The sequence below is a fragment of the Engystomops pustulosus genome, chromosome 3 (assembly GCF_040894005.1).
Source record: "Engystomops pustulosus chromosome 3, aEngPut4.maternal, whole genome shotgun sequence".
Classification (NCBI taxonomy): Eukaryota; Metazoa; Chordata; class Amphibia; order Anura; family Leptodactylidae; genus Engystomops; species Engystomops pustulosus.
This window is the reverse complement of record NC_092413.1, coordinates 178803928-178820328: the sequence shown is the minus strand read 5'-3', so window position 1 is coordinate 178820328 and position 16401 is coordinate 178803928. Positions and strand designations below refer to the sequence as shown.

General features: G+C 39.7%; 2 protein-coding genes across 2 annotated transcripts in view; both read left to right on the top strand.

The window, feature by feature from the left end:
* The window catches only part of CP (ceruloplasmin), a 43627-nt gene extending 43290 nt beyond the window's left edge, over positions 1–337 (top strand). The window contains exon 19 of the mRNA XM_072143099.1: positions 55–337. Coding sequence (XP_071999200.1) covers positions 55–131 — 77 coding nt within the window. The 3' untranslated portion in view covers positions 132–337. The remainder of the gene's footprint in view (positions 1–54) is intronic.
* A 567-nt stretch (positions 338–904) lies between these two features.
* The window catches only part of LOC140122345 (ceruloplasmin-like), a 35422-nt gene continuing 19925 nt past the window's right edge, over positions 905–16401 (top strand). The window contains exons 1-10 of the mRNA XM_072143100.1: positions 905–2500; positions 4440–4684; positions 5053–5265; positions 6563–6736; positions 7280–7534; positions 8524–8686; positions 8925–9064; positions 10875–11021; positions 12123–12334; positions 13800–13947. Coding sequence (XP_071999201.1) covers positions 2301–2500; positions 4440–4684; positions 5053–5265; positions 6563–6736; positions 7280–7534; positions 8524–8686; positions 8925–9064; positions 10875–11021; positions 12123–12334; positions 13800–13947 — 1897 coding nt within the window. The 5' untranslated portion in view covers positions 905–2300. The remainder of the gene's footprint in view (positions 2501–4439; positions 4685–5052; positions 5266–6562; positions 6737–7279; positions 7535–8523; positions 8687–8924; positions 9065–10874; positions 11022–12122; positions 12335–13799; positions 13948–16401) is intronic.

The window sequence follows — 16401 nt, the reverse complement described above, 5'->3', positions numbered from 1 at the left end:
CCCTGATGTGTCCAATGCCTTAGTAATATGTATTATTTTTATATTCCCATACAGAGAAAGAAAGTACATTGCAGACACTTATTAAAGGCATTCCTGGACATTTTGGGCACACTGAAGGAAGACTGGGCTGAAGCAAATTTCAAACATTAATGGATCACATCAAACTCCATGAAAATAAAATGCTGCAGAATAAGGAATGATATAAGATATATTACACATATAAATTGCAATGTTTTACAGACATTATTATATTATTATAGAGGATATATTGTGCTTGTGAGTGCTGTATTTCTGTAGATGGTTTGAATATAACCCCCATTAAAACTTATAAAGTTGACCTGACAATTTGGACTTTATGGGACTGCTTAAACATATGTGGACAGAATACATAAAAGAAATCCCATCAACATTAGATTGGTTTAGGGAATTGGTGGACAATTTTGAAAGATTGAAAGAGAAAATTGACCAAAAAATTTTGGATTTTACTCCGTTATAGTATCATGCTCGAATTGGCCCACAGGTGAACAGGGGGATCCACCGGTGGGCCAGTGAGTTAGGTGGGCCCCCAGTACTGGACAAGGTACCCTGTCTGTAATTTATACATATAGTATAGAGCATTTCAACTATATATTTCTATAAGTATATTATCAGATTATGTAACATACTCATCTCTACTATTTACTTAAAGGTATTGTCAGAGAGTATATAAATATAGCTAGGTTTCTGGGGAGGGGCTGCATAAAAAAAATACACTTGTCCTCACCTTGTCCGGTACTTCCTCTGTCCAATGTCGCTGTCCTGTTTGTTTACAGGGTCTCAAAAGCTCAATTTGGACAACTTCTGGACGTCCAGGAATGCCCACTCAACCAGTGTCCCAGCACTGTATCAGGTATCAGGGATCATGCAGGCCACCTCGCTATTTTTACATACTCTCTGACAACCTGATGACAGGTTCTGCCACAAAAGTCTGATCTGTGAGAGTCTGACACAAGCAACAGGAAGAATAGGGTACAGTATATCCAGTTTTAGTCCTCATTCGCATGGCCGTCTGGGGGACTGCATATGCGACCGCAAATTTGTGGCTACATATACATCCCCATAGATGGCAATGGTGGCCTGACGGCGGTACGTTGCCACACATGTGTGGCACCGATCCGCGCCGTACACAGGCAAAAGGTAGAGCAACTGTGCTGCGTTTTTTTCTATGGAGGGGGGAGGGGTTACCTCCTCTCCAGCGCACAGCTGTATGCCCGCCTGGCTGTGGCATACGGCCGTATGAATGTACCCTTAAGAAAATAGGTAGTTGTACCATTGTTGCTATTCTCCTGTGTTACAAATTCAGTGGCATATTGTACAGACAGGCAAAACCTAGACCTGGGTCTAAAATATTCAGCAATGCTAGCATAGGTAGCTCTCAATACATTAGTTAGTGAGTAAGCTTTGATTCGGCAGACAAACATTCCTGAAACCAATTTCTCAGGGTAAATAATTTAACCCTCTAGGCCAGTGGTGGTGAATCTATGGCACGGGTGCCAGAGGTGGCACCCCAAGCTCTTTCTGTTGGCACCTGGGCCATCGCCCCAGCACACCAGACAGGACTCAAAGAATTTTCCTGTAGTTCCAAGCGACTTAAAAGATGCTGCTTTCAGTGATATTTTAAAGTAACTTACTTGGCTACTTGGGACTGTAGGAAGAGGGAGAATGTGTACACAGGGCCGAACGACCTCTTAAGGACTTCCTGCTGGCCCCACGATTCTCTGTGTACAGAAGGACACTGGAAAGAAGCTAAAATGATGCAAATTTTCCCTCCTTTCTTTCTACTGTGTTGGTGTCCTCAGTAGGCCAGTAAGATTGAACGTTGTTGAAGAACAGGGAGCAATAAGATACTACTCTAATTTTGGTTGGCACCTAGCAATAAATGAAGGGGATTTGGGTTGCAGTTTGGGCACTCGGTCGCTAAAAGGTTCGCCATCACTGCTCTAGGCTCTTTTGTTATTATTTTCTGTTTAGGTGGTGGAAATACATGATTTAAAGTGAACCTTTGGACTCATTAGCATAATTTTAATAGTTGGATAACAAATATAAGAAGATTACCACAGTCACGGTGCCTGGATCTATGTTTAGATGTCCCTTCCTGATTTTGATGGTAGATTTCCTTGAAATAGGCTGGCCTTAAGGGGTTAACAAGGCAGCCTTAACTGTACAAAAAGTTTATTTACTTTTGATCAAAAAATGTGATATTGTCACTTTCGGCTCCACAAAGTACTGAAGAAGAGCATTGTACCGGGACAAAGCCATCTATGAAGAACTACAATGACCTGTCAGCGCCCTTGTCCACCAGGATAATGAAGTTGTTAGGAACATGTCTGCTCTGCCTCTGCTGCATTGGGGATGTTGTGGGGGTAAACCGAATCTTCTACATAGGAATGAAAGAATTAGAATGGAATTATAACCCCAGTGGCATGAATATAATTTCTGGAAAACCCATAGCTGAGGATGAGTAAGTATATAATATAGGATTAATAATATAATATAATACACCGTAGGTGTCAGTATTATCTGTATGTGGACCACTGGACCATTACTTGTGTTCTATGCTATAGTATAAACTGTGAGTCACAATATGTTACTCATTTTCTTCTACCTATGTAGAATATACAATAACATGCTAGAAGATATTAATATGGCTCCGTTACCAAAAAAATCAGAAGCTGTTACTATAGGAATTACAGTAACAATTTGTTAATGAAGCAAGGTAGTGTTTTAGCTGTGAGTGGCCTGTTAGTATACTAATTCATCAGGAGACAGAAGAACAAGCATAGGAACATAACCAAGTTCAGCCTAGAGTAAGGATTGTATCCAAAATGAGTTCAGCTTTTTTTGTTCGAACTGTCCCATCTGTCTGTAGATTATGGTCTTGGTTGCAAACAGCTAAGTTCCTCAGAATCTTCCTCCCATCACATTTCCCCTGCTTTGTCTGGATGGCAGAGAACTGGGACTCTGACATCTCATATAAGGTTCACCTGTTATTTTCCCTATGCTTGCTACAAGTCTTATTTGGTTCTTGCTGGTGTTTATCTCCTAACTTTTGTATTTTGGATTGCTCGAACTTTTGCCTGTTTTCTAACTTTCCATTTTGTCAATTCAGTATTGCGTTTTCCTTTTGGCTCTGATTTATATTGTTCAGTTTTTGTCCTCATGTTTACACTTTGGGACAGAAAGATAAAGTCCAGTTGACGCCTCTCGCTTAGGGTAGGCTGCGGACCTAAGCAGGAATGGCTAGAAAGGGGCTTTTTAATATTATGGCTCATAAACCTTGTTTGTTGTTCCAGTCCATCCAGGCCATTCCCTTACCGAAGCATATCAGTTATATTTCCCTATAAAATTTTTTTACTGTTTTCCCAATCCTTGAGTATAAATGTAGTTTTCCGGATTTACCAGAAACCATTAAGAAACCAGGGCAGGGGAATTGTGAAAAAAATGTAAAACATACTTACCCTTCTCCATATTCAATCTGGGCACACTTCTGAGCAGGGAAGCCGGGACTTCTGAGGCCAAACAATGGCCAGGAGACTAGGGGTATCGGCATCACCTGCCTTATGCCTCTTAGAGTTTTGCTCTCTTTTCACCTAATCCTTTACCTTCTAATTATTTGACTAGTTGATGGTTTATCTTATAATATGTTACATGCTAATGAAAATTTTGCCTGATGTTTTAGGTGATAACCATTTTTATATATACTATTCACTAATTTTTATATTTGTGTGGAGGTTGACATGTGAAGGTGTGAGTGTGCATGGGCCCATGCATAGGTTGTGTGTGGCTTTTAGGGTTTACACTAGGATCCACAGGTTATGTGCATTATTATTTCTTTAGAATATAAACTCTGTTTTCCTTCTCCTTTGATATTGTATATATATGTACTTTAGAACTTTTTTGATGCTTTTATAATTGCTTGTCTTTTCTGCTCTCAATAAAGTTGTTTCATGTGTATTTTGACAAATAGCACAGTCTTTTATTATGTTATTATTTTAAAATTTCGTTATCTATATTCAGAGATGTGCTTACTCAACTGCTCTGTTACTGAGATTAGGGGTAGCACATAAATAGCAGAGCAGAGAATCTTGGAGGGAGCAAAAGGTCTGACACATTATAATGGGCCCTAAGATCCAGCAAAAGAAAAAATCATTGGTGGTCACTGGGGCAATCACTTGAAACTAAAGTTTATTTGTTATTAGATAATTCACAAATAAAATGGGTTATCCATTAGGCTGATTTTATGGATGGAGGGTGGGCTCTCAACATCCCCACTACCGGTAGACCCCCAGTCAGAAACTGCCTATGAATGGGGGGCCAGTGCAAGGTAAATATGCTGATCATGGAAAATCCTTATAATTCAGCTATTCTTCAATATATTGTGATCTTTTTTTTCTACCCAGACATGCCAGAATCTATCTACAACCTGGCCCCAATAGAATAGGCAGAGTCTATAAGAAAGTCATCTGCAAGCAGTACACAGATGACACATACACAGAAGAAATAGAGAAACCGGACTGGCTGGGATTGATGGGTCCGATCATGAAGGCTGAAGTTGGTGACACAATAATTATTCATGCTCAAAACTTTGCTTCCAGACCGTACAGTTTACATGCACATGGAGTGGAATACACAAAGAAAAATGAAGGTGAAATATTTAATGTTCATATAGAGCAAAATATAAAATGGATTTTTACATATCAAAAGTGAATATTTTTGAGCCGCAGTTCTGACGACATATTCTAATGATAAGTCTTCAATATCTGTTACCTAGAAAACCCCTTTAACCTTACTCTCTAGTATACATAAGAAAGGAGAGAGCGCTCACCAGTCCTCAACAATAATCGTAAAAGTTATACTGTATGGATAATGCAATAATAAAACTCCACATATTACAGATCTTTGTACACAGGACAAGCGTCAGTCACAAAAGAGGATATTCTGGTCTATATTGTATTAACAAAGAGCTAACAGTATGCAATGTATGACAACATTGTATGTTAATCTGAATTACAGGAGCCTTATATCCTGATAATACTTCAGGGAATGATAAGGAAGATGATGGGATACCACCTGGTGGATCATACACTTACCATTGGGATGTTGTCCCAGACCAGGGTCCATCTGCAGAGGACAATGACTGTGTGGTCAGGCTTTATCACTCACATGTGGACGCTATTAAAGATGTTTACTCCGGAATTGTTGGCCCCTTAATTATCTGCAAGGAAGGTATGCTGTGCAATTACTGTTACTGTTGCAATATAGCATTAACGTGAGTCAATTGGTATAAAATATACATTCCTTTAAATTTTTAGGTCATTATAATAGTAAAAGTCTATTTTTTGAGCTTGAATATGCCTTTATCAGATCACTTGTTCCAAATACTGTAATACCGTACTTTTCTATTACAGCACATGACTTTTGTACACAGGAAGGTTTCAATAGATATAGATTTTCAGAAAGCCATTATTAAATTTAGGTTTCCTAAACTTAGTGGTGGTTGAGCATATATACTGCTCCATTCAAATTCTAGGTTATTGACAGATAGAAGGGATATTCCTATATCAGCTAAGGGCTAAATACATTTCTGCTACTTTGCTGAAAGTGTCATCCTCCCAAACACATAGATGATCTAATGCATGGTTAGTAACTGAATATAAAACCCCACTATGGCATCCATATTGGAGTAATATACCTAGGAATTTGTTGTTGTGAAGCACAAGTTTCAAATGATTTACAATGTAAAATATCATTTCAGAAACAAAAGAAATCTTTTACCATTTATGCAGCTTTAAGGCGTATTCTTATGTGTAGTAGCTATGACTATTTATAGGACATGTCCCATATCTGAGACCTAGATCTACTGAATCTTGAAAATATGGGCCTACTGGCCCCCATGAAGCAGAGGGGATAAATGGAGAGTTGACCATGAATATGTAAGTGCATGGGAGTGACAACATGACCTTGGCTATTTCTGTGCTGCCAAAGATAGCCAAGCTTGCACAGCCACTCTCCATTCTGCCTTTTCATGGGAAGGAAGAGTTGGCACCTGAATCCAGAACCGGCACCAGCATTGGGCATACCGGGGCAAGTACTGAGGCCCAGAGCTGCTGGGTTGTCCACATAAGGCTGTACATAAGGAATCCATGTGGTGAGGGGGGCTGTATCTATTGCATCTATAAGGTGTTAGGGGGGTTATATAAAATAAATATAAGGGGGCTGTTTATAAAATAAAGATGAGGGGGCTGTTTGGGATAATAAACTTTTAAGGGAACAGGAGACTTTTTTAATCTTTTAATGCCGCCACCTGAGTTCACTGCAAAGGGGCTTACTGAGGCTCAGTCACCCAGGGGCCTAGTGAAGCCTGTAGCCTAAATATATCATTTATTTATAATTTACTGTACTTTGTGTATATGTCATGAATACTATTAATGGGAATACCCCTTCAAATGACCATGTCTTCATGAATTGAGTCTGCAATAAAGAAAGAAGTAAGTTAGGCAAGTGTTACTGTGCTTTCCTTCAGGTGTCCTAGATAAGAAGCTGAAGAAGACACAAAACAAGGAGTTTGTCCTGTTGTTCACTGTGATGGATGAAAATCTTAGTTGGTATCTGGATGAAAATATTGAAACTTATTGCTCCGATCCTGGTTCTGTGGATAAAGAAGATGCAGATTTTATAGAAAGCAATAAAATGCATTGTAAGTTTATTACTACAAAGATTTAATGTGATTTTCCCCTGGGCAATGCTGGGTTGAGAGACACGAAATGGTAAACATCCTAAGTGAGAGCTAAGTCAACTCATTTTTGTACCAAAAAAACTCTCAAATGAATGTGTGCATCCTGTATGTTGCCCGGATGCCATAGACTGAACACATTACACAGGACAGGAGTACTTACATCATACAGAAATATGATGTATGGTAGCTACACAGAGCAGCATCTCATGACCTCCTCCTCCCTCCAGAGTGAGAAGGGAGCAGAAGCCTCTCCACTCTAGCAGTTAGAATCTATCAGTTTTTTGTGTAAACTAGCTACTGTCTCACATACATAGGCAGCACAGCCAGAGGAGACAGCTACTGCAGGGACATGCTAAACTGTGGGGGATACCATATAAACTGCCGGACATGGTTAATGAAAATAATAGGCAAAGTTATCCTACATCCCAAAACTATTGATTTGTAGTTGTGCCTTAATAATTATGCAATGCTAATACTAATACTAATTCTCCTCTTGTGTTTCAGCCATAAATGGATACATGTACGGGAGCCTTCCAGGCCTCTCCATGTGTGATAATACACAGGTTACCTGGTATATGGTTGGTGTGGGCAACGAGGTAGATATTCATTCAGCATATTTCCATGGTCAGGTGCTGACTCATCAGTATAACATAGTCGATACTCTCAATCTTTTTCCGGCAACAATGATCCAAGCCACAATGTCACCTTGGAATCCTGGGAAATGGCTACTCAGCTGCCAAGTTAATGACCATTTTGAAGGTAAATTTTTTGAGTTGTAAAAAATTAGCTGTATTTGAATTAACCCTTTAAAGGGAACCTGCCATTCAAATTAACCCACCCAAAAAAAGTCCTTCATAATAAACTACGATAAAATTGCATTGCCCTTCTCCCTAAATAATTCCTTTCCATGGTTGCAATGTTAAAAAATTAGTTTGTAATGTTTATCACTGTTTGACTTTGGCTTGTCTATGGAAAATAAAAACATTTCAATAGAGATACAGTTATGCAAAAAAAAATCAGTTTGCAAATGTGTATGCAACTGCGGTGAGTCCATTCACAGTAAGTGAGTCCTGCATATTCATTGTTGCAAATTCATTGTTGCCATGCCTCCCTGTTCCTGATTCCCACTGCTACCACCATGCTGTCAGTACAGAACTGGTACGGTACTTAGGCACCATTTGCCAATATTCAACTACAGGCATATACAGCCTCCAGAGACAGTGGTTGATTGTAACCTGGCTCTACTACATTATTAACCAGTACTTTAAGAAGATAGGAATTAGATTAACCCCGTTGTGTGAAGAGAAATCAATCTTTCTCCTCACCCCTCCTTCCGGAATTCTCTTCAGTCAGGTTAGCAGTGTCAGCTTCAGTGAGGAGGGCAGGGTAACTTTACTGACTGCAGCTCTGCTGCCTCCATGTATTTTTTTAGAAGAATGGTGGCTCTAATCCCATGGATAGAGGTATCACAGAACATGTGTGGTTGTGGATGTATGAAGAGAGCTCACAGCTCACAAGTCCTTTACATACTCACCAGGTGGTTGCTGTATAATGCAGCAAATACCTATCCTTAACACCTGCGATCAGTGCTGGGAAGCGGGTGGTAGCCATTTACATGCCACAGCAAAGGTGCAGGGGGAGGTGGCATTTAAATATGGGCCAATGTAGCCAATTATTTCATGACCTCCTGCATAATGTTGGTTGAGTAGAATAACTTAAACAAACTTGTAAAATCTGTTATTCTGTAGGTGGAATGCAGGCCATTTATGACGTAGAAAACTGTACAGGACACAAAACAGGCTTTATGTCAAGTGTAAGACATTATTATATGGCTGCTGAAGAGATTATCTGGAATTATGGTCCAACATCAACAAACCAGTTCACTGGACAAAATCTTGATGATCCAGAGAGGTATGGACACCAAGTCAGAAAATGGAGCTTTATGTCCTAGTCAGAGATTATTATTAGCTTTTGATATCACCATATTAATGAAATTTAGTAATGCATATTTAATTTTACTCATAAGTCAAGCATCTAGCAGGAAGACTAAAGCTAATCGTACATAAATAGTATATACATATTTGATATCTGAGCTAGACAAAAATCATGGTGTGATCATACCCTGACATTGTTTTCCTTCCCAATTTAGCGAATCAGCAACTTATTTTAAACACAATGAAAAAAGAATTGGTGGATCTTACAAGAAAGCAGTTTATGTAGAGTACACAGATGCAACCTTTACTAAAAAGAAACAAAGATCCGAGGAGGAAAAACATCTTGGACTCCTGGGTACCGTAATTCTTTGAATCCTATCATGCTCTTCCATATAGTATTACTCAATCAGGTCTAATTTTTTCTTGGAAATTACATTTTTATTTAAATGTATAACTTTTAGTGCAAAAATGTTCCATATTTATGACAAAATCTAATGGTAAATGTGTCACATTGTTACATTCTATGTTCTAACAGTGGCTCTTTGACATTTGTAAAGTACAGGTGCGCTGATAAGTGTATTTTGTTTCATTCTGTCCTTATTAGTCGGAACACTGGTTTACTACTTTCATGGCTGTCTTTATTGATTTCATCCATACCCGTCAGTTTCTTGTGGTGTGAGCTCGGCTGGCAAACATCTATTCCGCTGTGATAGACACAATTTCCCCCAATCACATTTCTGTTCTTGGCTACTTCCTCATCTTTTTTTTTTTTGTATTTTTGATCTTTTGCCTGTTTTTCTGACTATTCATTTGCCTACTGATTCTGTACTGCAATTGTCCTCTTGGTTCTGACACCTATCTTGTTGACTTTGATTTGCTGTTTGTATTGGCCTGTCTTAGTCTCAATTTTTGCATTTTGGTGCAGGAAGGGAATGATGACCAGTTGTCACCTACCGCGTAGGGTAGCATGAGCAATTAGGTAGGGACAGCTCAGAAGGGGTTAAGTCTTAGGGCTTACTGTACTCGTCTTTCTTTCTAGTCAGTCTCATGGCATTCCCTAACCCTGCAGGCTTAGTTTAACACAAAAAATATTGTTCTGACCATTTCTGGCAAGTCCCTTCTAAAAAGATCATGCGCCCGATATCCTGCATGTGTCGCTTCCCCGCTCAGGTCCAACAGAGTTCACCATCTTTTAAGTGGTGCATGTAAGTGCTTGGGCTTGCGACACAATTTGAAAGTTAAATTCTGCATTCTGTCCGAATCAGTCCGATGGAACGCTCCCTAATTTGTGTCACATGGAAGCTAGTGCAGCTGCGTAAAAAATCGCTTGCGTGCGCCAAAATCCCAGTGCAAACAGATTATCACAAAAAAGGCCTAGAAATGGCCTCACTAAGACCCATTAGTCAAAAAAGATTATGTATTAAAACAACTATCTTTATTCGTATATATTTTAAGAAAAAATGGTATGGGCAACACTACACAAGAACACTTAAAAATCTACAGTCAGTAGAGCCGAGAGAGTGAGATTTAGTTGTTGGATTGTAATATGTATTTGTGGCCGGAGGGTTGTGTGTAGTACTGGTTTATTATTCATATATACCTGGTTGGGGACAAAGTGGTGTGGTGATTAATTTAGACCAATACCTCCATTCACTCTAAGCTGGATGAGGGACACTGTATAGTTTGGGCACTAGATGTCAGTAGTGATCGTTTATAATTCTTTAGATTGATACAAAGTAACCTTTTTCAATCGTATCTATTGGTCAGATGATACTATGTATGTGTCCATCCAGTAGGGGTAATTAGTCACCCTTTTCTATATCTGGGTTGATCACACCAGCACACCACTCACTTCCGATATTTTGTTGTTTTGTGACAAAGCACATACCAGTCTCCCCTATACACACACACTCTCACATATTTTTGCCACTACTTCTAATCTGACTATTATTCATATGGCTCTCTGACTGCTAAATAAAAGCGAGAACACTACAGCCCCCCCCGGTGCAGACACCTGTAAAATACCTGTCCAAGCCATGCAATCCCCGAAAAAAGGCGAACAGTCCGACAAAAGTGCAGCACGACCCTTAGAAAATGAGCCACTGTTTACTAATTGGATCAATTGTTTCTTATTAATATTTTAACAATTATAATTCTATTACTAGGACCAATTATTTGGGCAGAGGTTGGAGATACAGTTAAGATTACTTTTAAGAACAATGCAAGTTATCCTTACAGCATCCAGGCTCATGGTGTGAGCTACAAGAAATTGATGGAAGGTGCCTTCTACAACTACCGCAATGCCATCAATGGTTGGTGGAGATCATTTTTATGTAATGTTTTGAAGTGAAGATAATGACATAAGAGATGAGAGGGAATTAAGTTATAAATCAGTGTTCTCATTCATTCATGCAATCATTCAAAGCTCGTGTAGTAGTCCTGAAATAATCACAATGCTGTGTGAACTGTCATTATCCCTTTTATGTAAGCTCCACGACAAGAAGGCATAGAGAGCCATGAAGAGCGAATGGACGGTAGTGGAGTGGATGTTCTTGTCCTAATTCTGGACACTCACTGCTTCTAGCAGTCACACAAACTGCATCATATTTCTATGGCAGGTCCTACCTGTATGTATGCTACACGGCCGTCCAGACACATCGGGAGGCCTAAGCCTGGCACATGAGCGCCGGCATATGAAAACTCTACCCAGGAGTTTATTTGTCTCCCTCTCCCAGTAATGTGAAGCCTCCTAGTTCAGGAATTCCATTATCTCTGCTTCCATTCCTGTCCATAAAATGGCCACAGATGTTCTCTAAATGTCCATCACCAATCTACCTTCCAGATCCTAAAAGGGGTTGCCTGAGGATATAAAAAAAAACCCTTGGGTGTTTGGGATGGGGTGGGATAAAAAAAAATAATTTTGACTTGTGTAAGAAAAGGTTATACAATTTTCCAAAATACTTTATGTATCAATTCCTCACATTTTTCTAGATCTCTGCTTGCTGCCATTCTATAGAAAGATTTTATGTTTACTTCCAGTGGATAGAAATCTGTCCATCGTCACACAGGTGCACGGCTCGTTATATCACACATCTCTAATAACACTGTGATACTAATGAGCTGTGCACCTGTGTGACCATGGTCAGGTTTCTATCCACTGTAAGTAAACAATGAAGATTTCTATAGCAGGAAAGCAAGCAGAGTTCTAGAAAACAGTGAGGAATTGATACAGAAAGTATATTGGAAAATTGTATAACTTTTCCTCACACAAACCATATCAATTATTTGCTGAAAGTGGACAACCCCTTTAAATTAGATTGCCAGCATTTCATGCTTGGTACATAACCAGCTGTGCCACACAATATATATTTATATAAATATGTTTCAATAGAATTTTTTTGCAACTGTTACAGATTCAGAGTCAGGCAAAAATTCTCAGGCTTCCCACGTGGCTCCCAGAGACATCTTCACTTATGAATGGAACATACCATATTTAAAGACATCAAGCATGGATGATCAAAACTGCTTACCATGGCTGTACTACTCTGCGGTTGATGTAGCCCGAGATACAAATTCTGGGCTTGTAGGCCCCTTGTTAGTATGTAAGAGCTTGAGTAATAACAAGGTAAGTATTACCAGCTGGGGCTACTCAACAAAAACTCAGATAAGAGATCTTTGGAAGCAGATTGTTCCCACTGAAGACTTTAGACTGCAAATACACTTGATTAGTGTTGGTTTTTTTTATTGAATTTTTCACTTCAATTTCACTTTTTATAAAAGTGTAAACATAAATGATCAAGAAAGGTGCCTGATCAAAGGTGCTGGGGTGTCTGTAAAATTGACACTGCGGGCTCACCACCAGGAATCTGGATCAGGGAATTTGTAGGCACTGGCGGGGAGGCATTGGTATAAAGGATACAGTAATGTCATTCACTACTCTCTCTTCCAGTGCAATACTCTTGATTTATTAGCAGAGGCTTTTGTAAGAAATATCCTTGGATTCCCAGGCTTTCTGCTGGTGGTTGGGATATGGTTAGGGATGTAAGTGTCAGCACTCAACAGCAACAATTAGAAAATTCTGAAAAGGTAGAAGTGGGATCTGGTACCTCCCAGGCGATAAATATTTATACCTTCAGAACCTCCAGAACTGCTTGATGATTTTGGCTACAGAGGTGCCTTGATATACAGCTGTAAAAGTTTCCACCAGATATCTTCAGCTTCACTATAAATATTGTCACTTACAGTATAATGCCACCTGGATTATAATTTCCCAAATTGTACTTCTAAATAATATTTACTCCCTCCATAACACAAGTGCCAGACTGTGCCCTCTCACATATCAAATATATCCCCATAACAAAAACACCCTGTGCTCCCTGCATATATCTAAATTTACACTATAACCCCTCAATATATTACAATACATACTATAGCCACTAAATAAATAATACCGTACTTCTTATTTTATTGTGTTGCTCAAATTAATCACATGAAATGTGGCCCCTGCAATTAATTATTTTAGACAGATAATGCCCTTTATTTCTCTATTTTTTTCCTATACAGTGCCCCTCCTAATCAATTTGGTTTTATATAGCACTTTCCTTACTTATTCCTTTTATACAAAGTGCTCTTTTTTTGCTTATATTTCACATTTTGCTGTTCTGATCAATAATTTTATTTACAATCCTCCCAATTAATCAGTTTCAGATTGCCTCAATTCATTATTATTATGTATAATCCGCCCAGGTTTTTCATATTTATATAATGGTCCTTAAAATAAAAATTTACATAAAGTGTTTCTTCCAATTTATTTTAAAAGAGACAAAGGATGCAACAAAGGATGCGGGGCTGTGATATGACATGATAATAATAATAATAATAATAATAATAATAATAATAATAATAATAATAATAATAAGCTTTATATAGAGCAATCAAATTCCTTAGCGCTTTAAAAATCATGATGACATAACCCAGAGTCAAAGAGTGCATTTAGGATGTGTAATAAACAAAGCAAGAATTAAAACACATATATCTACCTCAAACAGCATAAGGAAGCCTTTAATTATTGTTTATTTCCCTTACACCAGGTGATTGACCACAACTACTTTTTATTGGCGACTATATTTGATGAGAATAAAAGCTGGTATCTGGACGATAATATTCAGCTATTTACAGGCGACCCCCAAAGTGTCAACAAAGAAGATGCAGGCTTTCAAGAGTCCAATATGATGCACGGTAATTAAACCTAACTTTTGTGGCGTTGATTGAAGAATGTTTGAAGCAAATACTGTATGAAGACATGACTACATGATTAGACTAGACTAGAGTCCACCAGGCTTCCCTGCGTGTGCCAATGTTCATGTCACTGTTTCAAATAACTATATATGTTGCCTGGTTCCGTATAGAACTCATCTCGTGGCTGTGCAGAATACGCAATACCCCCATCCATCCTCGACATCTGGTGCACATCCATTGTGGGCGTTTCGCTGGTGATGTAACTGTCCAAATATAGACAGTAACATCCCTCAGTAGACTTCCCAAACATTGGCAGCAACAAATCACTTACAGGGGGAGAAGCCGAACAAGAGGGCATATCCCTCCCAAATCTTACGTATACGTATAATATGAGGGATAATAGGAGGTATGAATCAGGGGGGTAACTACAGTGGTAGCAGCCATAGCAGCCGCTATCGAGCCCGCGGTGTCAGGGGGCCCCGTCATCTGACCTGACACAATAAAGAATGGAGGATGTGCACCATTATAGCTATATTGTACTGCACATGTCCAGCATAATATGTATATAACATATACTGTGATGTATATATGCAGTATCTGTGATGTGTATATGGTGTATGTATACACTGTATGTGAGTATGTTGCATATGGCACTGTATGTATGTGTACACTCACCGGCCACTTTATTAGGTACACCATGCGAGTAACGGGTTGGACCCCCTTTTGCCTTCAGAACTGCCTCAATTCTTCGTGGCATAAATTCAACAAGGTGCTGGAAGCATTCCTCAGAGATTTTGGTCCATATTGACATGATGGCATCACACAGTTGCCGCAGATTTGACGGCTGCACATCCATGATGCGAATCTCCCGTTCCACCACATCCCAAAGATGCTCTATTGGATTGAGATCTGGTGACTGTGGAGGCCATTTGAGTACAGTGACCTCATTGTCATGTTCAAGAAACCAGTCTGAGATGATTCCAGCTTTATGACATGGCGCATTATCCTGCTGAAAGTAGCCATCAGATGTTGGGTACATTGTGGTCATAAAGGGATGGACATGGTCAGCAACAATACTCAGGTAGGCTGTGGCGTTGCAACGATGTTCAATTGGTACCAAGGGGCCCAAAGAGTGCCAAGAAAATATTCCCCACACCATGACACCACCACCACCAGCCTGAACCGTTGATACAAGGCAGGATGGATCCATGCTTTCATGTTGTTGATGCCAAATTCTGACCCTACCATCCGAATGTCGCAGCAGAAATCGAGACTCATCAGACCAGGCAACGTTTTTCCAATCTTCTACTGTCCAAGCTTGTGCAAATTGTAGCCTCAGTTTCCTGTTCTTAGCTAAAAGGAGTGGCACCCAGTGTTCTGACACCCTCAATCCGTCCCTGTGAACGAGTTGTCAGACAGCTAAACTCTTTTCCTATCAATTCATTGAGCTGGACGCAGGGGGTCCTTTTCAACTTTTATTAATAGGATCAGTGTAAAACTACAAGAAAATAACAGTATTCAGTACAAGATACACAGCATATATCAGTACATCACATTCTGTAAGACACATGAATTCTATAATAACTCACCGACTGTTCTATGATGAGGAAAAGAACAGATTAACTGTCCAAGAGAGAGACAGTGTGTGCAGCTTCTATGGAGCAAGATGGCTGCTGCAGAGGCATGGGGCCAGGCTAGAGAAAGGCATGATGGGAAAGTAAGGAAGCCTAAGTAGGAAAAGTTTAGTCTGCAGGTAAACATGAGGCAGAATAAATGAGGCTGCAATACAACAACTTATCAACAGGTGGAGCAGCTGGCAAAATTAACTAGATATGTGCCTGAGAAGGCATGACACTCCCCGTCTGGTTTCCAGGGGATACCACATTTCAACTACAGAGTAACAGAACAAGTTCAGAAACTGGTCTAAGAAACAGTTTTCCATTTTGCTTGTCCCAAATGTCCCATGCAAAGAACCGTGCCGGACAGGTAGATGGTCGTAGTGGCTGGGGATGTGGCTGTTCCTTGGCAGGTCGCAAGGTTTCTTCATGTAGTTTGGGATCTGGTGTTGCGTGTCCTGAAGAAGGCTGAGTGTCGTTTCCACGTAACCGCTCTCGTGTTTGGACTGCTTTTGCTGGGGAAAAAGACACGTTTGGCATGTCGCGGTCTTTGTCCTTTTGCCTTTGTTGGTAGCACAAGAAAAGCCCCAGTAAGGTCATTATGATCAGTAGGAGAATGACACCGATAATGGCACTTGCAGAGTGTCTCTCAGAGCCATGCACAGGGCTGATCTTGGTGTAAGGGTTTAGTTTCTCCATCTTTAGGGCAGCTTGATCACAGTGGATGCCCTTGAAACCAGGGTTACAATAACAGGTTCCAGTAACATGGTCACTGGTTGCATTGTGTGGACACTCACACATCTGACGGCAATCATATCTGAAAGTCTCTGGCAGACAT